At 46.3% G+C, this 18,253-nt stretch overlaps 1 protein-coding gene across 1 annotated transcript in view; it reads left to right on the plus strand.

Moving 5' to 3' along the window:
- YARS1 (tyrosyl-tRNA synthetase 1) overlaps nt 1–17,984 on the plus strand; it is a 39,904-nt gene extending 21,920 nt beyond the window's left edge. Inside the window, exons 6-13 of the mRNA XM_001164500.6 lie at nt 1,942–2,034; nt 6,134–6,269; nt 6,762–6,847; nt 10,674–10,809; nt 12,070–12,167; nt 12,937–13,130; nt 13,697–13,838; nt 17,135–17,984. Coding sequence (XP_001164500.1) covers nt 1,942–2,034; nt 6,134–6,269; nt 6,762–6,847; nt 10,674–10,809; nt 12,070–12,167; nt 12,937–13,130; nt 13,697–13,838; nt 17,135–17,245 — 996 coding nt within the window. The 3' untranslated portion in view covers nt 17,246–17,984. The remainder of the gene's footprint in view (nt 1–1,941; nt 2,035–6,133; nt 6,270–6,761; nt 6,848–10,673; nt 10,810–12,069; nt 12,168–12,936; nt 13,131–13,696; nt 13,839–17,134) is intronic.
- Nucleotides 17,985–18,253: the final 269 nt, after the last annotated feature.

Raw genomic sequence — 18,253 nt, forward strand, 5'->3', positions numbered from 1 at the left:
TTTGAGATGGAGTCTTGCTCTGTCGCCCAGGCTGGAGTGCATAGTGCCATCTCGGCTCACTGCAACCTCCACCTCCCGGGTTCACGCCATTCTCCTGCCTCAGCTTCCCAAGTAGCTGGGACTACAGGCGCCCGCCACCACACCCTGCTAATTTTTTGTATTTTTAGTAGAGACGGGGTTTCACCGTGTTAGCCAAGGTGGTCTCGGTCTCCTGACCTCGTGATCCTTCGACCTTGGCCTCCCAAAGTGCTGAGATTACAAGCGTGAGCCACCGCGCCTGGCAAAACTCATCTTTTTTTTTTTTTTTTGAGACAGAGTCTTGCTCTGTCACCAGGGTGGAGTGCAGTGGCGTGATCTTGGCTCACTGCAACCTCCGCCTCCCGCCATTCTCCTGCCTCAGCCTTCCAAGTAGCTGGGATTACAGGCGCCCACAACCATGTCCAGCTAATTTTTGTATTTTTAGTAGAGATGGGGTTTCACCATGTTGGCCAGGTTGGTCTCCATCTCCTGACCTCGTAACCCACCTGCCTCGGCCTCCCAAAGTGCTGGGATTACAGGCATGAGCCACCATGCCCGGCTTATTTTCTTTAACCTACCAATCACAGTTATTTTGGCATCATGGTCTGTTTATTGCAATATCTGGATTGTTTCTGAATCTGCTTCTATTGGCTATTTTCTCTTGACTGTCAGCCACTTTTCTCTGCTTCCCATTTCTAGTATTTTTTTGTATGTGTGTATCAAAGGGATTATAGATGCATTGTAGACCCTCCGGATTGTGTTTGTAGGATGCTATGTTTTCTGTAGATTGCTAAATTACTGACTTATCACCTGGGTTCTGTCAGGGGTTGGTTTTAGGCTTTGTTAGAACATCTACTTCAGCTTAGCCTTTACTCCTGTGGTGTGGTCCTTGTTCCTAGAGCATGGCCTTTCTAGAGACTCAAACCGAAATATCACAGTGTTCACAAAGCCTTCTCTACTTTGATTGGAGCTAAACTTCCATCTCTGTCTCCCCAATACTGTGCAGCCTCCAAAATCTCTGCCCAGGTCTCCAGCCTCCCAGAGCCTGTTCTCTGCCAGACTTCCTGGTATCTCACTATGTGCATACACAGCTATGAGTCAGCCAAGAAATCAGTGGGGAATTTTGATATAGGCTGAGGAACCCATCCCAACCCCTAGCCTCCTCCAGCCTTGAACTCCAATAGCTGTTTCCTCTGCTTAGTCTTTCGCTGTCTGCTTGGTCTCTTTTTCTCAGCACCTGGTTTGCAAAGAAATACCCTCAGTGAGAAAGCCCAAGGCAAGTGTGGTCACCTTACTTCCCTTTGCTCAAGATTTGCTGCCCTGTTGGGTTTTTTTGTTTTGTTTTTTGTTTGTTTTGTTTTTGTTTTTGTTTTTTGAGATGGAGTCTCGCTCTTGTCGCCCAGGCTGGAGTGCAATGGCACGATCTTGGCTCACTGCAACCTCCACCTCCCGGGTTCAAGCGATACTACTGCCTCAGCCTCCTGAGTAGCTGGGATTACAGGTGCCTGCCACCACGCTTGGCTAATTTTCGTATTCTTAGTAGAGATGGGGTTTCACCATGTTGGCCAGGCTCATCTTGAACTGCTAACCTTAGGTGATCCGCCCACCTCAGCCTCCCAAAGTGCTGGGATTACAGGCGTGAGCCACCATGCCCAGCTTGCCCTGTTGTTTTATGTGTTTCCAGCTTTTATTGTTGTTTATGGTGACATAAGTCCAATAGCCTCACAATGTAATACTGATAGAAAAGCAGTAGGGAAAAAAACTTCGCTTGAATTACAGTCACTGTCAAAGCTACATATTCAGTATAAAAAGATTGGAAGCAATATAACAACTACTCAGTTGCTGGCCAAGTTAGATGAGATCAGGGCACTGAGGAGGAACTTAGACTAATATCTGCTTTTGTGTGTTTCTCTCATCTCTCAGTACCTCCCTGCACTTGGCTATTCAAAACGGGTCCATCTGATGAATCCTATGGTTCCAGGATTAACAGGCAGCAAAATGAGCTCTTCAGAAGAGGTAAGTTGCCAGCTGAGACTTGAATTTAGAAATCTTCAGCCTCAATGGAGAGATTGAGGACTGAAAAGAACAGTGACCTGGCTAACTAGAATTCTCCAATATTTGAGTTAGAAGGGGCCTTACACCATTCAGTTAGTTTAGTGGTTCTTGAGTATCAAAGGATCCAGAGCAGTCCTGATGACATCTAATCATAACTTAATGGTTTTTACTGCTGATAAAAAAATAAAAGCAAAAGTAATGTCTTTGTTCATACAACTGTGATGAAATTCAGCCTTATTAATGAGAGCACTATGGTTGCATTTCACTAATTAGCATTTTTATTCCTAGGGTAATACTTGATATCACTCATATTATGATATCTTTTAATATTTAAGAGCCCCTCTTGAGCTCGTGTACTTGAGGGAAAGTTCACTTTGGTTCTGTTCATTAGAGCGTGGAAATCCAAAGATGTGAAAAGTTGAGTTCTGGGTTCCCAAACATGGCTTACCTTCAGAATCATCTAGGGAATTAAAAAAAAAAAAAGTGTTGATTAGACCTTGTCCATAGAGATTCTGATAAAGTAGTTCTGGGAGGAACTTAGGAATCTGTATTTCCTTCCTTCCTTCCTTCCCTTTCTCTCTCCCTTTTTTTTTTTTTTTTTTTTTTGAGATGGAGTCTCACTCTGTCACCCAGGCTGCAGTGCAGTGGTGCGATCTCGGCTCACTGCAAGCTCCGCCTCCCAGGTTCACACCATTCTCCTGCCTCAGCCTCCCAGAGTAGCTGGGACTACAGGTGCCCGCCACCATGCCTGGCTAATTTTATTTTGTATTTTTTTAGTAGAGATGGGGTTTCACTGTATTAGCCAGGATGGTCTCGATCTCCTGACCTCGTGATCCACCCACCTCAGCCTCCCAAGGTGCTGGGATTATAGGCGTGAGCCACTGCACCCAGCCAAAAAGTTTTTAAAAATACAAATTAAAAAAAAAAAAAAAAAAAAGGCCTGCGTGGTAGCTCATGCCTGTAATCCCAGCACCTTGGGAGGCCATGGCAGATGGATACTTGAGGTCAGGAGTTCGAGACCAGCCTGTCCAACATGGTGAAACCCCATCTCTACTAAAAGTACAAAAATTAGCCAGGCGTGGTGGCAGGCGCCTGTAATCCCAGCTACTAGGGAGGCTGAGGCAGGAGAATTGCTTGAACCCAGGATGCAGAGTTTGCAGTGAGCCGAGATCACACCGTTGCACTCCAGCCTGGGCAACAAGAGCGAGACTCTCTCAAAAAAAAAAGGGCCAGGCACAGTGGCTCACACCTGTAATCCCAGCACTTTGGGAGGCCAAGGCGGGTGGATCACCTGAGGTCAGGAGTTCCAGACCAGCCTGGCTAACATGGTGAAACCCCTTCTCTACTAAATATATAAAATTCAGCTGGGTGTGGTGGCATGCACCTGTAATCCCAGCTACTCGGGAGGCTGAGGCAGGAGAATTGCTTGAACCCAGGAGACAGAGGTTGCACTGAGTCAAGATTGCATCACTGCACTCCAGCCTGGGCCACAGAGTGAGACTCCATCTTAAAAAAAAAAAAAAAAAAAAAATGCCTGGCCCAATCCCAAGAGATTTTGATTCATTAGGTTTGGGTGGAACCCAGTAAAAGGTGATTCATATACTGTCACATGTGAGCTAGAATTTGGTAACCACTGAACTCAAATGACCATGAACTCACTCTTTCCAAATAAGAAACAAAGCCTATTACCTAAAAAGGAAAAATGGCTGTAGATAATATATAATACTTAGTGTGGCTGATTGCTGTGAACAAGTATCCTCACACATTGTCGACAGCAATGTTGATTAGGATACCTTTCAAAAAACAATTTTGAACCTAGCAATTTTGGGCATCTTAAGGAAATGATTCTAGAGAAGGGAAAAGACTGCAAAGATGTCCAATGTAGCATTATATATAATTTGTAAAAATTAGGATAGAATCTAACAGTTTGGAGTTTGCTAAATTATGTTTCCACTAATAATTGGGAATATAATACGGCATAAAAACTATAAATAGGCCACACATTGTGGTTCACACCTGTAATCCTAGCACTTTGGGAAGCCAAGGTGGGCAGATAGGTTGAGTCCAGGAGTTCAAGACCAGCCTTGGCAACATGATAAAATCCCATCTCTATAAAAAATTTTAAAAATTAGCTAGGCATGGTGGCATGCACCAACAGTTCCAGCTACATGGGAGGCTGAGGTAGGAGGACTACTTGAGCCTGGGAGGCAAAGGTCGCAGTGGGCCATGATTGTGCCACCACACTCCAGCCGGGGCAACAGAGCAAGCAAGATCCTATCAATCCCAACACTTTGGGAAGCTGAGGCAGGAGGATTGCTAGAGGCCAGGAGTTTGAGATTGTCCTGGGCAACACAGTGAGACCCCATTTTAACAAATAATTAGCCAGGTATGCCAGGTGCGGTGGCTCACGCCTGTAATCCCAGCACTTTGGGAGGCCAAGGCGGGTGAATCACCTAAGGTCGGGAGTTCGACACCAGCCTGACCAACATGGAGAAACCCCGTCTCTACTAAAAATACAAAATTAGCTGGGCTTGGTGATACATGCCTGTAATCCCAGCTACTTGGGAGGCTGAGGCAGGAGGAACCACTTGAACCCAGGAGGCGGAGGTTGAGGTGAGTCGAGATCATGCCATTGTACTCCAGCCTGGGCAACAAAAGCAAAACTGTCTCAAAAAAATAAATAAATAAATAAATAAATAAATAAATAAATAAAAATTAGCCAGGCATGGTTTTGTACACCTGTAGTCCTAGCTCCTCATGAGGCTGAGGTCAGAAGATCACTTAATGGCAGGAGTTCGAGGTTACAGTGAACTATATAATTGCACCACTGTACTCCATCCTGAGCAACAGAGCGAGACCGTCTGAAAAGAAAAAAAATTGTAAGTAAGGACCAGGTAGCCACTCAGAAATACTTAAAAGATAGACATTTATTCTCCAACTACAAATTCATAACAATTTTGTGTGCTATAAACAAAGCCTGAGAAGAACATAAAAAATAAAATAGTTTAATTTGTTAGATGGCAGGATTGTGAGTGGTTTTTCACTGTCGCCCAGGCTGGAGTGTAGTGGCATGATCATGCCTCACTGCACTTTCAACCTCAGGCTCAAGTGATCCTCCTGCCTCAGCCTCCTGAGTAGCTGGGACCACAGGCGCATACTACCACACCCAGCTAATTTTTTATTTTCAGTAGAGATGAGGTTTTACTATGTTGCCCACACTGGTCTTGAACTCCTGGGCTCAAGCGACTCTCCAGCCTCCCAAAGTGATAAGACTACAGGTGTGAGCCACTGTGCCCAGCCAAACGTTAAAATATTTTTATTGCCTGGGCGTGGTGGCTCACACCTGTAATCCCAGCACTTTGAGAGGCCAAGGCGGGGCGGATCACGAGGTCAAGAGATCGAGACCATCCTGGCTACCACGGTGAAACCCTGTCTCTACTAAAAATACAAAAACAAAATTAGCTGGGCGTGGTGACGGGCACCTGTAATCCCAGCTATTCGGGAGGCTGAGGTGGGAGAATGGCATGAACCCGGGAGGCGGAGCTTCCAGTGAGCTCAGATGGCGCCACTGCACTCCAGCCTGGGCGACAGAGTGAGACTCCGTCTCAAAAAAAAAAAAAAAAATCTTTATTTATTTATTTTTACCACATCCACAGGAAAATATCTGCAAGTACCTAATGTTAAAATCTTTGTAAAAAGAATTTTTTTAGCGAGGCACAGTGGCTCGCACCTTTAATCCCAGCACTTTTGGGAGGCCAAGGCAGGAGAATTGCTTGAGCCCAGAAGTTTGAGACCAGCCTGGGTCACATGATGAAACCCTGTCTCTACAAAAAATAGAATTAGCTGGGCGTGGTGACACATTCCTGTAGTCCCAGCTTTCCAGGAGGCTGAGATGGGAGAATCTCTTGAGCCCAGGAGGTTGAGGCTGCAGTGAGCCATGATTGTGCCACTGCACTCCAGCCTGGGTGACAGAGAAGAAAAAACAAAATTCAACTTACATTAGTTGAGCATATTCTCATTTTCAACCACAAGAGGTCCTCTTCCGTTCCATGACTTCTAGGAGTCCAAGATTGATCTCCTTGATCGGAAGGAGGATGTGAAGAAAAAACTGAAGAAGGCCTTCTGTGAGCCAGGAAATGTGGAGAACAATGGGGTTCTGTCCTTCATCAAGCATGTCCTTTTTCCCCTTAAGTCCGGTAACACTCTCTGTTTTCTTCCTAGAGGCCAGGCTAGAATAGAAAAATTCGTGCTGTTTTCATACTTGTGATTTGTCACAGACTCTTCCTTCAGGGACTGGCTGCCCTGATTCTCTGCTCTGATTTCTTATATATTAAAGTATGAATGATGTTGGGATGTAATTTAATTGTCCATATATTCGTTACCAGGCTAGGTTCTGAGGGAATATTGGGGTGGGCAGAGGTGTTAGAAGTAAGGGTGGGGGCAGACATGTTGAACTAGAGGAATACAACAAAATAGATATAAGCCACAAGCCTTCCCCTGAAGCAGCTGAGATGCTAGCTGGGTATACAATAGTGCCACTCATCCAATTTAAGAATAATACCATACAATAAAGTTCAGAATATATGGCAAAAACTACAAATAGTCATGCATGTGGGCTAGGAATAGTCATGCATGTGGGCTAGGAATGCTGTCAATGAGTTTGTTGACATGGATCCTTTTCCTTATAGAGTTTGTGATCCTACGAGATGAGAAATGGGGTGGAAACAAAACCTACACAGCTTACGTGGACCTGGAAAAGGACTTTGCTGCTGAGGTAACATGAAAGGAAAAGGAATCCTTCCATGAAGATCTGTATTTTGTTATTTTTTGCTGACCGTTAGAACTTGTTTAGAACAACTTGTTCTGTGTAAAAGTGAGCTGCCTGCTATTTTTGCTCTACTTTTGGTAATCTCACTAGTGTCCATTTTCCTTCAAAATTGCAGTTTTGGTTAAAGTTTCTTGTCAGTTAGCTTTTCTGACTTAGGAATTTTGTTAATGCAGATGGATTTCTATCCCTCGGGGCCCTTTCCTTACCTGGCAGGGACTCTGTCTCGCCTCTTCTCAGGAAACATTTCTTATCAGTAAATGTCTGTAATCTTATACACACGAGTGGTCCCTTTAGGATGTACAAAAGCAGTACTCATTCAGTAGAAACCATACTTCTTCAAGTACCCATACAACCATTCTGTTTTTCACTTTCTGTATTCAATAAATTACATGAGATACTAAAAAAAAAAAAAAGAAAAGAATGGGCTGGGTGCAGCAGCTCACACCTGTAATCCCAGCACTTTGGGAGGCCGAGGTGAGTGGATCACCTGAGGTCAGGAGTTCGAGACCAGCCTGACCAACACGGAGAAACCCCATCTCTACTAAAAATACAAAAAAGTAGCCAGGCATGGTGGCACGCACCTGTAATCCCAGCTACTCGGGAGGCTGAGGCAGGGGATTCGCTTGAACCTGGGAGTCGGAGGTTGCAGTGAACCGAGATCATGCCGTTGCACTCCAGCCTGGGAAACAAGAGTGAAACTCCGTCTCAAAAAGAAAAAAAGAAAGGAAAAGAAAAGAAAAAGAAAGATAATCCCCACTCAACTCTGCCAGACCTCTCCATCTTGGCCCACTAGGTTTGTAGTTATATGCTACAGGGCTCTGTGTTTTTGTGGGTTTTTTTTTTTTTTTTTTTGAGACAGAGTCTCACTCTGTCGCCTAGGCTGGAGTGCAGTGGCACGATCTCGGCTCACCGCAACCTCCGCCTCCCAGGTTCAAGCGATTCTTCTGCCTCAGCCTCCTAAGTAGCCGGGATTACAGGTGCCCACCACCACACCCAGCTAATTTTCATATTTTTTAGTAGAGACGGGGTTTCACCATGTTGGCCAGGCTGGTCTTGAACTCCTGACCTCAGGTGATCCGCCTGCCTCGGCCTCCCAGAGTGCTGGGATTACAGGCGTGAGCCCCTGTGCCCGGCCAGGGCTCTGTTTATGCTCTCCAGGGCTGCATATTTTGTTAATGGCTTTGATGAGGATTCAGGTGGTTCCCAGATTCGATGGGCAAATGGTACAAAGCTAATATACTGGTGCTTTAATCACTCTCCAAGTGACTTAGCAGGCTGGAATAAAGGACCTAACTCAGCAAAGATGAAGTATTTCAGGAACAGATGCAAAATCAGGGTTCAAAAACAAGAGATAATTATAAAAGGACAGAATAGAGGCTCCTATTCATTTCAACAGACACCTTAACAAAAGACTTACTAGGTGCCCATGTGTTAGGCACTATGCTAGGGACTGGTATTACACAGAGGGTTCAGTCCTCCTAATGCTCAGTCCAGTAGGCGAGGCAGACTTGTAAACATTTCATTGGCTGCATTTTACATATATATGTATATGTGTTTTTTAACATGTGTATGTGTGTATATATGTGAATATAATATATGTGTGAAAATATATATGTGAATATATATAATGAAAAGAATATATATATACCAGAAATAATATAGGAGGAAATGATTAACTGACTCTCTGGAAAAGCTTGTGGAGGAGACACTATCCAAGCACTATTTTGCTTGAGGAATAGGAGTTCACAAGGAAATCTATGAGGGAATAAATTGTACAAAGACATGGTAGGATGAAACAGCATGATGTATGAGGAATTCCAGGTGGTTTGGTCTGACTAGAGTCTAAAAGGTGAGGAGGGGGATTATGGGAGAGATAGGCAGGGCCAGGTCACAAAGGGAAGACGTGATAATACCATATATAGGGAATAAAATGGGGGGTTTTGTGATTGACTCTGAATTCAGGCCCAACCAATTTAATGGGGCTGTTAGAAATGTTAATATACACCAGGTGCGGTGGCTCACACCTGTAATCCCAGTACTTTGGGAGGCCAAGGCAGGAGAATTGCTTGAGCTCAGGAGTTGAAGACTAGCCTAGGCAACATAGTGAGACTCTGTCTCTACAAAAAAAATTAAAAATCAAAATACTGGCCAGCCATGATGGCACATGCCTGTAGTCGCAGCTACTGGGAAGGCTGAGGTGGGAGGATCGCTTGAGCCCAGGAGATCAAAGCTGCACTGAACCATGATTGCGCCACTGTACTCCAGCTGGGTAACAGAGCGAGACCATGTCTCAAAAAAAAAAAAAATCTTTTGTGGGAATTAGGAATAGATGAAATTCCTCAGAAAAAAGGTCTGCAGCCATGTTATCCAACAGTACTTTCTGTGGTGATGGATATGTCCTATCTGTACTGCCTGATACAGAAGCCACATGTGGCTGTTGAGCACTTGCAATGTGGCAGGTGCAGTTGAAGAACTGAATTTCAGTTTACATTTAAATACCCACACAAGGCTAGTAGCCACCATATTGGACAGCAGCAGCCCTAGAGCTTTTATTAAAATTAAATATTCCCAAGGAAATGAAGAAGTAGCATCAGAAACAAAAATGTTCGCTTTGTTGTATTAAAAGTGTTCATTCCTAAGGGATGTCCCCTCAGAATATCTAGAAGATTCTTTCAGACCAGATTTGAGATATAAAAAAGGCAGTCAGCTGGGTGTGGTGGCTCACACCTGTAATCCCAGCACTTTGGGAGGCTGAGGCAGGTGGATCACGAGGTCAGGAGTTCAAGACCAGTCTGGGCAACATGGTGAAACCCCGTCTCTACTAAAATACAAAAAATTAGCTGGGCGTGGCTGCATGCGCCTGTAGTCCCAGCTACTCAGGAGGCTGAGGCAGGAGAATTGCTTGAGCCCGGGAGGCAGAGGTTGCAATGAGCTGAGATTGCGCCACTGCACCCCAGCCTGGGTGACGGAGCAAGACTCCGTCTCAAAGAAAAGGCAGTCACAGGACACAAGGAATAAAATGGAATTACTGAACTATTACCATGTACCAGCAGCGTTCTCATCATTTTCACACCCACATTCAGTGATTTAACCCTCATCCCCATCCTGTGAGATATAGCTATTGTTAGCTTCACTTTATAAGTAACAAAGCCAACACTGGCCCGGCACGTTGGCTCATGCCTGTAATCCTAGCACTTTGGGAGGCAAAGGCAGGCAGATTGCCTGAACCCAGGAGTTCAAGACCAGCCTGGGTAACATAGCAAGACCCTGTCTCTACAAAAAGAAAAGAGAAAAGGCAGCAGCCAAAGCTTAGAGGGGTTATGTGCCTAATTTGGAGTCACACAGCTAGCTGGGAATCTAATCTGGGTCTGTCGAACTCCAAAGCCCTTCCTCTTTCTTCTTACTCAGCTGTCTCCCTCAGGTTATCTTTAGGCCTTGGGTTACCTATGTGAATGTTTCTCTGCTTGTAAATACCACTTGGTCTGTGACCCTACTCTAAGCATAAATGGAGGGACTAGAAGAATTAGACTAACAAATACATTCAGCTCCTAAACACCCTCAAGTTAGTATAGATTTCAGAATCAAAAGACTTGGATTTTGGACACGTTAGTCTTTCTGAATGTATTTTCCCTTCTCCTACCTGCCTCACAAGATTATCACAAGGATCAAATAAGACTGTTGGGAAAAACTCCCTTGATCCTACTTTTTTGGATTCAGGTGTCCTGTGCCCTGTTCTAGACCTTATCTCACTAGGTCTTGTTCGATTCTGCAGGTTGTACATCCTGGAGACCTGAAGAATTCTGTTGAAGTCGCACTGAACAAGTTGCTGGATCCAATCCGGGAAAAGTTTAATACCCCTGCCCTGAAAAAACTGGCCAGCGCTGCCTATCCAGATCCCTCAAAGCAGAGTAAGGCCAGCCGGAGAGGGGCCGACATCATCAGGAGAGAGAGCTTGTCAATGAGCCTTGGAAAAATGCCTGTCTTAAATTGAGGGCACAACAACCCAGGGGGTCTGAAGTGCAGGAATGTCATGTCCTACTGGCTCCTAGAATGGAACTTGAGTCATTTTGATTTGGGTTTGGTTAACAGCAGGAAGTGATCACATCCTTTTTTACCAGCATTGCTGAGAGCTGCTGGTGTAAGATGTATACTTTGGTCCTTCTAGTCTGTTTGTTAAATCTGCCTCTTCATTAAAGATAGTGACCGGGGCCAGACACAGTGGCTCACACCTATAATCTTAACACTTTGGAAGGCTGAGGCAGGCGGATCACTTGAGCCCAAAAGTTAGAGACCAAAACCCAGTCTCTAACCAAAAAAAAAAAAAAAAAAAAAATTAGCCAGGCAAAGTAGCACATGACTTTAGTCCCAGCTACTTGGGAGGCTGAGGTGAGAGGATCACCTGAGCATGGGGAAGTTGAGACTGCAGTGAGCCATGATCGCACCACTGCACTCCAGCCTGGGCAACAGAGTGAGACTCTATGTCTCAAAAAAAGAAAAATGATAGAAATTAGATTAGACCTATTATACCCAACCAGTATATAGGGTATCGATAGTCTCTTACACAGCTGTTGGGCAGAGCATGCAGAGCTTAGAGAAGCTTATCTTTAGATTCTCCCAGTTTCCTTCTATGTGCATGGGCCTGGCTCTTAGTTGGCCATCCACTTGTGCATAATGCTAAGATATTGGCATTGATAGCTTTGTGCGAGCCTTCCAGAAAAAAACTCAGTAACTCAGTAAAATTTTTTTTTTTTTTTTCTAAAAGAGACAGAGTCTGGCTCTGTTGCCCAGCCTGGTCTTGAAGTCCTGGGCTTAAGCAGTCCTCCCGCCTCAGCCTCCCAAAGTGCTAGAATTACAGGTGTGAGCCACCACACCTGGCCAAGACTCAGTAAATTCTATGTGGAATGCATGAATGGAAATACCTAAAGGAGGCAAAGCTACTACTGCTCCCTCCCCGCTAGTCTAATAATTGAGGGAGAGAACAGATGAAAATCAGGTATGTCATGTCTGAAAGGTTGCCAACCCAGTATTAAAGAAGTTACAACTCAGTGTTTAGACTCTGGGGATTCTACACTAAATCTTACCTAATCTCAGTGTCTTAACGTGGTGGGATCAGCAGCTGACCTGCCACAGGGAAGAATTCTGCCTCATGGGGTTCTTCTCATTCCCAGAGCCAATGGCCAAAGGCCCTGCCAAGAATTCAGAACCAGAGGAGGTCATCCCATCCCGGCTGGATATCCGTGTGGGGAAAATCATCACTGTGGAGAAGGTACTCATTTTTCACCACATCTCAGAGAGGCAGATTGGGGTCAGGTTTGTCTGTTTCCATCCGGAGGAAACGTGGCCTGGAGATGGGAAGTAACATCCTGAGGTCATATTGCAAGTCAGAGTGCAGGTGTCTAATTCCAGGCCACAGGCTTTCTGTTGCGATTGTTGCCTGTGGACATTATGCAACCAAACACAGCCAGGAACTCAGCATGGGGGACGGATGTTAGTCAGAGGGAACTTGTTTATCTGTTAAATCTGGTCTGATAGACTCACCTGATCCCTGTCAGCTTGCCTAGACTAGCTACAGGCCTTATCTTGGATGGGCCATTTTGCCCCCTTCAGAAAGTGGTGGAGGGAAGACTTCCTTTTTCCCAGAGACAGAAGGTTATGCACCCAGTGGCCTGGGACCATTGTTCTGGGCTTTTTTTCCCTTCGACATGGATTTGCTTCTCACTGTGTACCCCAACCACCAAAACCACCCTGAGATCAATGCTGGTGCTCCTGCATCAGATGGCTTAGAGATCCTTCCACCTCTTAACACAAGCATCTAGGTCCACTTTACTCAAATCTGGCCTCAGTTGAGAGCAGAGTATACCATCAGAGCCCATTCTCCTGTCTGCTGTCTGGGACGTGGAAAGAAAGTTAGCTCTAGGGGGTCTTTCCAGGGGCCTCTGTAAGGAGTGGGTGCTCCTTTCTGGAATCCAAGAGTTCACCAGGCTGCTTCTCTAATGGACGATGATCCTCTTCCTCCTGACGTCTCTCCCTGGCAGCACCCAGATGCAGACAGCCTGTATGTAGAGAAGATTGACGTGGGGGAAGCTGAACCACGGACTGTGGTGAGCGGCCTGGTACAGTTCGTGCCCAAGGAGGAACTGCAGGACAGGCTGGTAGTGGTGCTGTGCAACCTGAAACCCCAGAAGATGAGAGGAGTCGAGTCCCAAGGCATGCTTCTGTGTGCTTCTATGTGAGTGAGGACTTGGAGTGGGGCACAGGACCTGGGGAGGCCAGGAAGAGTAGGGAATCAGCCCATATGATGTCCTTCCACACACCAGGTGGAAGCTCTGAGAACACGTGCCTCTTCCTTGCTGATGCCAGAAGTTGATGCATGAAGGACTTATTGTACAAGTACTGTGAATGAAGCATTTTACCTACAGTTAATTTTTGTTAAAATAGAAATGGAGGGCTCAAACCAGTACATGCCCAAGTCTTACTACTAGTAAGGAGTGGAGCAGGAATTCAAATCCCAGTTTTGATGTCTATAAAGTCCTCGCTATGTTATTTTATACTTCCTCCCCTAGAAACACAGATTTTGGTATCTCTCTTGACACACAATTTTGGTATAGCCTGGGTTAATGTAACCCTGGTGATATGCAGGGATGTAGCAAGATAAGAGGACCTCCTGGGGCTCTGGTACTGAGGATGCCCTAAATCCCATCAGGGCCCCTGTGTAAAGGCCCGGATTGCTTTGGCCTCCAAAGTCACTGGAACCCATCCATAGCCTCACTCTTCCCTTGTCCTGTGTCTTCCCAGAGAAGGGATAAACCGCCAGGTTGAACCTCTGGACCCTCCAGCAGGCTCTGCTCCTGGTGAGCACGTGTTTGTGAAGGGCTATGAAAAGGGCCAACCAGATGAGGAGCTCAAGCCCAAGAAGAAAGTCTTCGAGAAGTTGCAGGTAAAAAGCTGTAATTGTTCCCTTTCTTGGCTGGGCTGTCTGGACTGTGTCCCCAGACTGTCCTGTTACTGAAGCCATAGCTGCCCCTCTCTGTTGGGACTTCCTGCATTTGAGCCCCTCTCTCCCTCCTTCTTTCCAGACCTTTTTGAATTCAAGGTGCCTAAGGAGCATGGGGGTCTTAGGACCTTGCATTACATCTCCGACAGATCGTTTGAGGCCCTGTGTCAGGGACTTCAGACATTTCTTCATTTGATCTTCAGTCTGTGATAGGAGATTATCCCCATTTTACCTGGCAAGATACCTGATAAGGCCACATAGGGTCACCAGAAATGATGAGGGCAGGGCCAGGCATGGTGTCCCATGCCTGTAATCACAGCACTTTGGGAGGCCGAGGCAGGCAGATCACCTGAGGTCAGAAGTTCAAGACCAGCCTGGCCAACATGGTGAAACCCTGTCTCTACTAAAAATACAAAAAATTAGCCAGGCGTGGTGGTGGGCGCCTGTAATCCCAGCTACTCCGGAGGCCGAGGCAGGAGAATCACTTGAACCCGGGAGGCAGAGGTTGCAATGAGCCAAGATCATGCCATTGCACTCCAGCCTGGGCAACAAGAGTGAAACTCCATCTCAAAAAAAAAAAAAAAAGAAAAGAAATGATGAGGCCAGGATTGGCCGGGCTTGTTGGCTCACGCCTGTAATCCCAGCACTTTGGGAGGCCAAGACGGGAGGATCATGAGGTCAGGAGATCGAGAGCATCCTGGCTAACACAGTAAAACCCCATCTCTACTAAAAATAGAAAAAAATCAGCTGGGCGTGGTGGCGGACGCCTGTAGTCCCAGCTACTCAGGAGGCTGAGACGAGAATGGCATGAACCTGGGAGGCGGAGCTTGCAGTGAGCCGAGATCGCGCCACTGCACTCCAGCCTAGGCGACAGAGTGAGACTCTGTCTCAAAAAAAAAAATGAAAGAAAGAAAGAAATGATGAGGCCAGGATCAAAACCTTCCCAGGGTTCCTCCTGCCCATCTTGAGTTTAGAGCACTCATTGTCTCCTTGCCTTCTGGACAATGAAAATCTGGCCTGCCCCAGTGATCCCTGAATTCATTCACTCATTCATTTAACAAATACCGAGTCCATAATATAGCTGTCAGGCAGTATTCTGGGTGCTTGGGCTACCTCAATGAATAAAGCAGCAGGAGTTGACTCTCCTCATGGAACTAACACTCATGGGTGACTCTTTCTAGTTAATACCGTGTTTCTTCAGTGAGATAGATGAGTGCTTCTGGAGGACACTGAGAGTCATTTCTACTCTCCATCCTCTTGCATGAGGCCATTTGCTTTGCCCACTCCCTCCTTTCCTGGTTTTCTAGGCTGACTTTGTGAATCCCTTTTTTTCTGGCTATAAAATAAATTTTCATAGTAGAAAACATCTAAAATATAGGAGAAAAACAAACAAAAAAACCACAATATCCTAGTCCTGCCACCTAGAGATATTAAAGAATGTTATTAGTGATTATTTCCTTCTGGTCTTTTGCTATGCTTGGAGTGATAATATGTTTACCGTTTAAGTCATACTAAATGCTGTTGATTAATTAGAAACAGGGTCTCACTCTGTCACCCAAGCTGGATTCCAGTGGTGCCATCATAGCTCCCTGTAACCTCAAGCCTGTAAACCTCCTGGACTCAAGTGATTCTCCCGCCTCAGCCTTGCAAAGCACTGGAATTATAGGCATGAGCTACTGTACCTGGCCATGATTTTTATTTTATTTATTTATTTATTTTTCCAAGATGGAGTCTTGCTCTGTCGCCCAAGCTGGAGTGCAGTGGCACAATCTCAGCTCACTGCAACCTCCGCCTCCCAGGTTCAAGCAATTCTCCTGCCTCAGCCTCCTGAGTAGCTGGGATTACAGGTGCCTGCGACCACATCCAGCTGATTTTTGTATTTTTAGTAGAGATGGGGTTTCACCATGTTGGCCAGGCTGGTCTCAAGCTCCTAACCTCATGATCCACCCACCTGGGCCTCCCAAAGTGCTGGGATTACAGGCATGAGCCACTGTGCCAAGCCTCCTGGCCATGATTTCTCTCACGCCTGTAATCCCAGCACTTTGGGAGGCCAAGGCAGGCAGATCACCTGAGGGCGGGAGTTCGAGACCAGCCTGACCAACATGGAGAAACCCCATCTCTACTAAAAATACAAAATTAGCCAGGCACAGTGGCGTATGCCTGTAATCCCAGCTACTTAAGACGCTTAGGCAGGAGAATCGCTTGAACCTGGGAGGTGGAGGTTGCAGTGAGCCAAGATCACGCTATTGCACTCCAGCCTGGGCAATAAGAGCAAAACTCCATCCCCCAAAAAAAAAAAAATTGAGGGGTTGCACTGTATAGTATTCTACCATAATTATCAAAATCTAACTAAACTCTTTTTTTTTGGAGACGGAGTCTCACTCTGTCATCCAGGATGGAGTGTGGTGGCGTGATCTCAGCCCGCCGCAACCTCCTCCTCTCAGGTTCAAGTGATTCTCCTGCCTCAGCCTTCTGAGTAGCTGGGACTACAGGCGCCCCGCCACCACACCCAGCTAATTTTTTGTAATTTTAGTAGAGACGGGGTTTCACTGTGTTAGCCAGGATGGTCTCGATCTCCTGACCTCGTGATCTGCCCGCCTCGGCCTCCTGAAATGCTGGGATTACAGGTGTGAGCCACCACGCCCGGCTATCTAACTAAACTCTTATTAGACATTGAGGTTATTTGGTTTTTCACTGTTAGAATGATGTGACAGATGTGACAGATGTCTGGGTGCATAAGCCTTTGCACTTAGGTTTATTTTCTTAAACTAACTCCCTAAAATGAACTTACTTGAGTCAAAAGATGAATGTGAAAGCTTTTGACAAACATTTCTTAGAAAAGCTGAGCCAGCTTACCCTACTGGTATGTAAGAGAGTTTTCAGGCTGGGCGCAGTGGCTCACGCCTGTAATCCCAACACTTTGGGAGGCCGAGGCAGGCGGATCACTTGAGGTCAGGAGTTCAAGACCAGCCTGACCAACATGGAGAAACCCCGTGTCTACTAAAAGTACAAAATTAGTCGGGCATGGTGGTGCATGCCTGTAGTCCCAGCTACTCGGAAGGCTCAGGCAGGAGAATCGCTTGAACCTGGGAGGCAGAGGTTGCGGTGAGCCAAGATCACGCCATTGCACTCCAGCCTGGGCAACAAGAGCAAAACTCTGCCCCCCCCCAAAAAAAAGGGGGGGGTTTTCTTGCAGTCCCACCACCATCATTAAAATCTCTTTTATCTATCTTGTCCAGGCTGACTTCAAAATTTCTGAGGAGTGCATCGCACAGTGGAAGCAAACCAACTTCATGACCAAGCTGGGCTCCATTTCCTGTAAATCGCTGAAAGGGGGGAACATTAGCTAGCCAGCCCAGCATCTTCCCCCCTTCTTCCACCACTGAGTCATCTGCTGTCTCTTCAGTCTGCTCCATCCATCACCCATTTACCCATCTCTCAGGACACAGAAGCAGCGGGTTTGGACTCTTTATTCAGTGCAGAACTCGGCAAGGGGCAGCTTATCCTCCCCAGAACCCAGGATCATCCTGTTTGGCTGCAGTGAGAGACCAACCCCTAACAAGGGCTGGGCCACAGCAGGGAGTCCAGCCCTACCTTCTTCCCTTGGCAGCTGGAGAAATCTGGTTTCAATATAACTCATTTAAAAATTTATGCCACAGTCCTTATAATTGGAAAAATACTGGTGCCCAGGTTTTCTTGGAGTTATCCAAGCAGCTGCGCCTCTAGCTGGGATCTGTTACCTGGACTAGGCTAATTACAGCTTCTCCCCAACAGGAAACTGTGGGATTTGAAAAGGAAAGGGAAGGGAAAACAGAGAACCTAGTGGTCTACCAAGTGGTTGGCAACTTTCCCAATGTCTGCTTACTCTGAGGCTTGGCACTGGGGGCCAGGGCCTTCCCCAGGGCTCCTGGAATTTCCCTTGATCCAGCTAGGCTGGGACACTCCCTAAACCAGCTGCGTGTTGTTAGCATCAGGCAGAATGAATGGCAGAGAGTGATTCTGTCTTCATAGAGGGTGGGGTACTTCTCCATAAGGCATCTCAGTCAAATCCCCATCACTGTCATAAATTCAAATAAAATGTCTGAACAAGGGTGTCTGGATGTGAGCTGGACCATCTCAGGAGAGAACACAAGTGTGAGGCAGCTGCTGGCCCCTCACCTAGTCTGGGGTTCCTTTACCCTGTAATGGGGGGTGGGGGGGTAGAAGATGGGCAAGACACCTTAACAGTCCCTTTGGCAGTACTAGGCAGAAGAGGCCCATACTTGGGTCCAATGTGTGCAGCAGGCAAAACATTTTCCCTTCTAAATGTGGGCCCAGACCACTGCCCTGTCCCCCCCACATTAAGAAGCAGTAGCCAC

Source organism: Pan troglodytes, chromosome 1 (genome assembly GCF_028858775.2).
Source record: "Pan troglodytes isolate AG18354 chromosome 1, NHGRI_mPanTro3-v2.0_pri, whole genome shotgun sequence".
Classification (NCBI taxonomy): Eukaryota; Metazoa; Chordata; class Mammalia; order Primates; family Hominidae; genus Pan; species Pan troglodytes.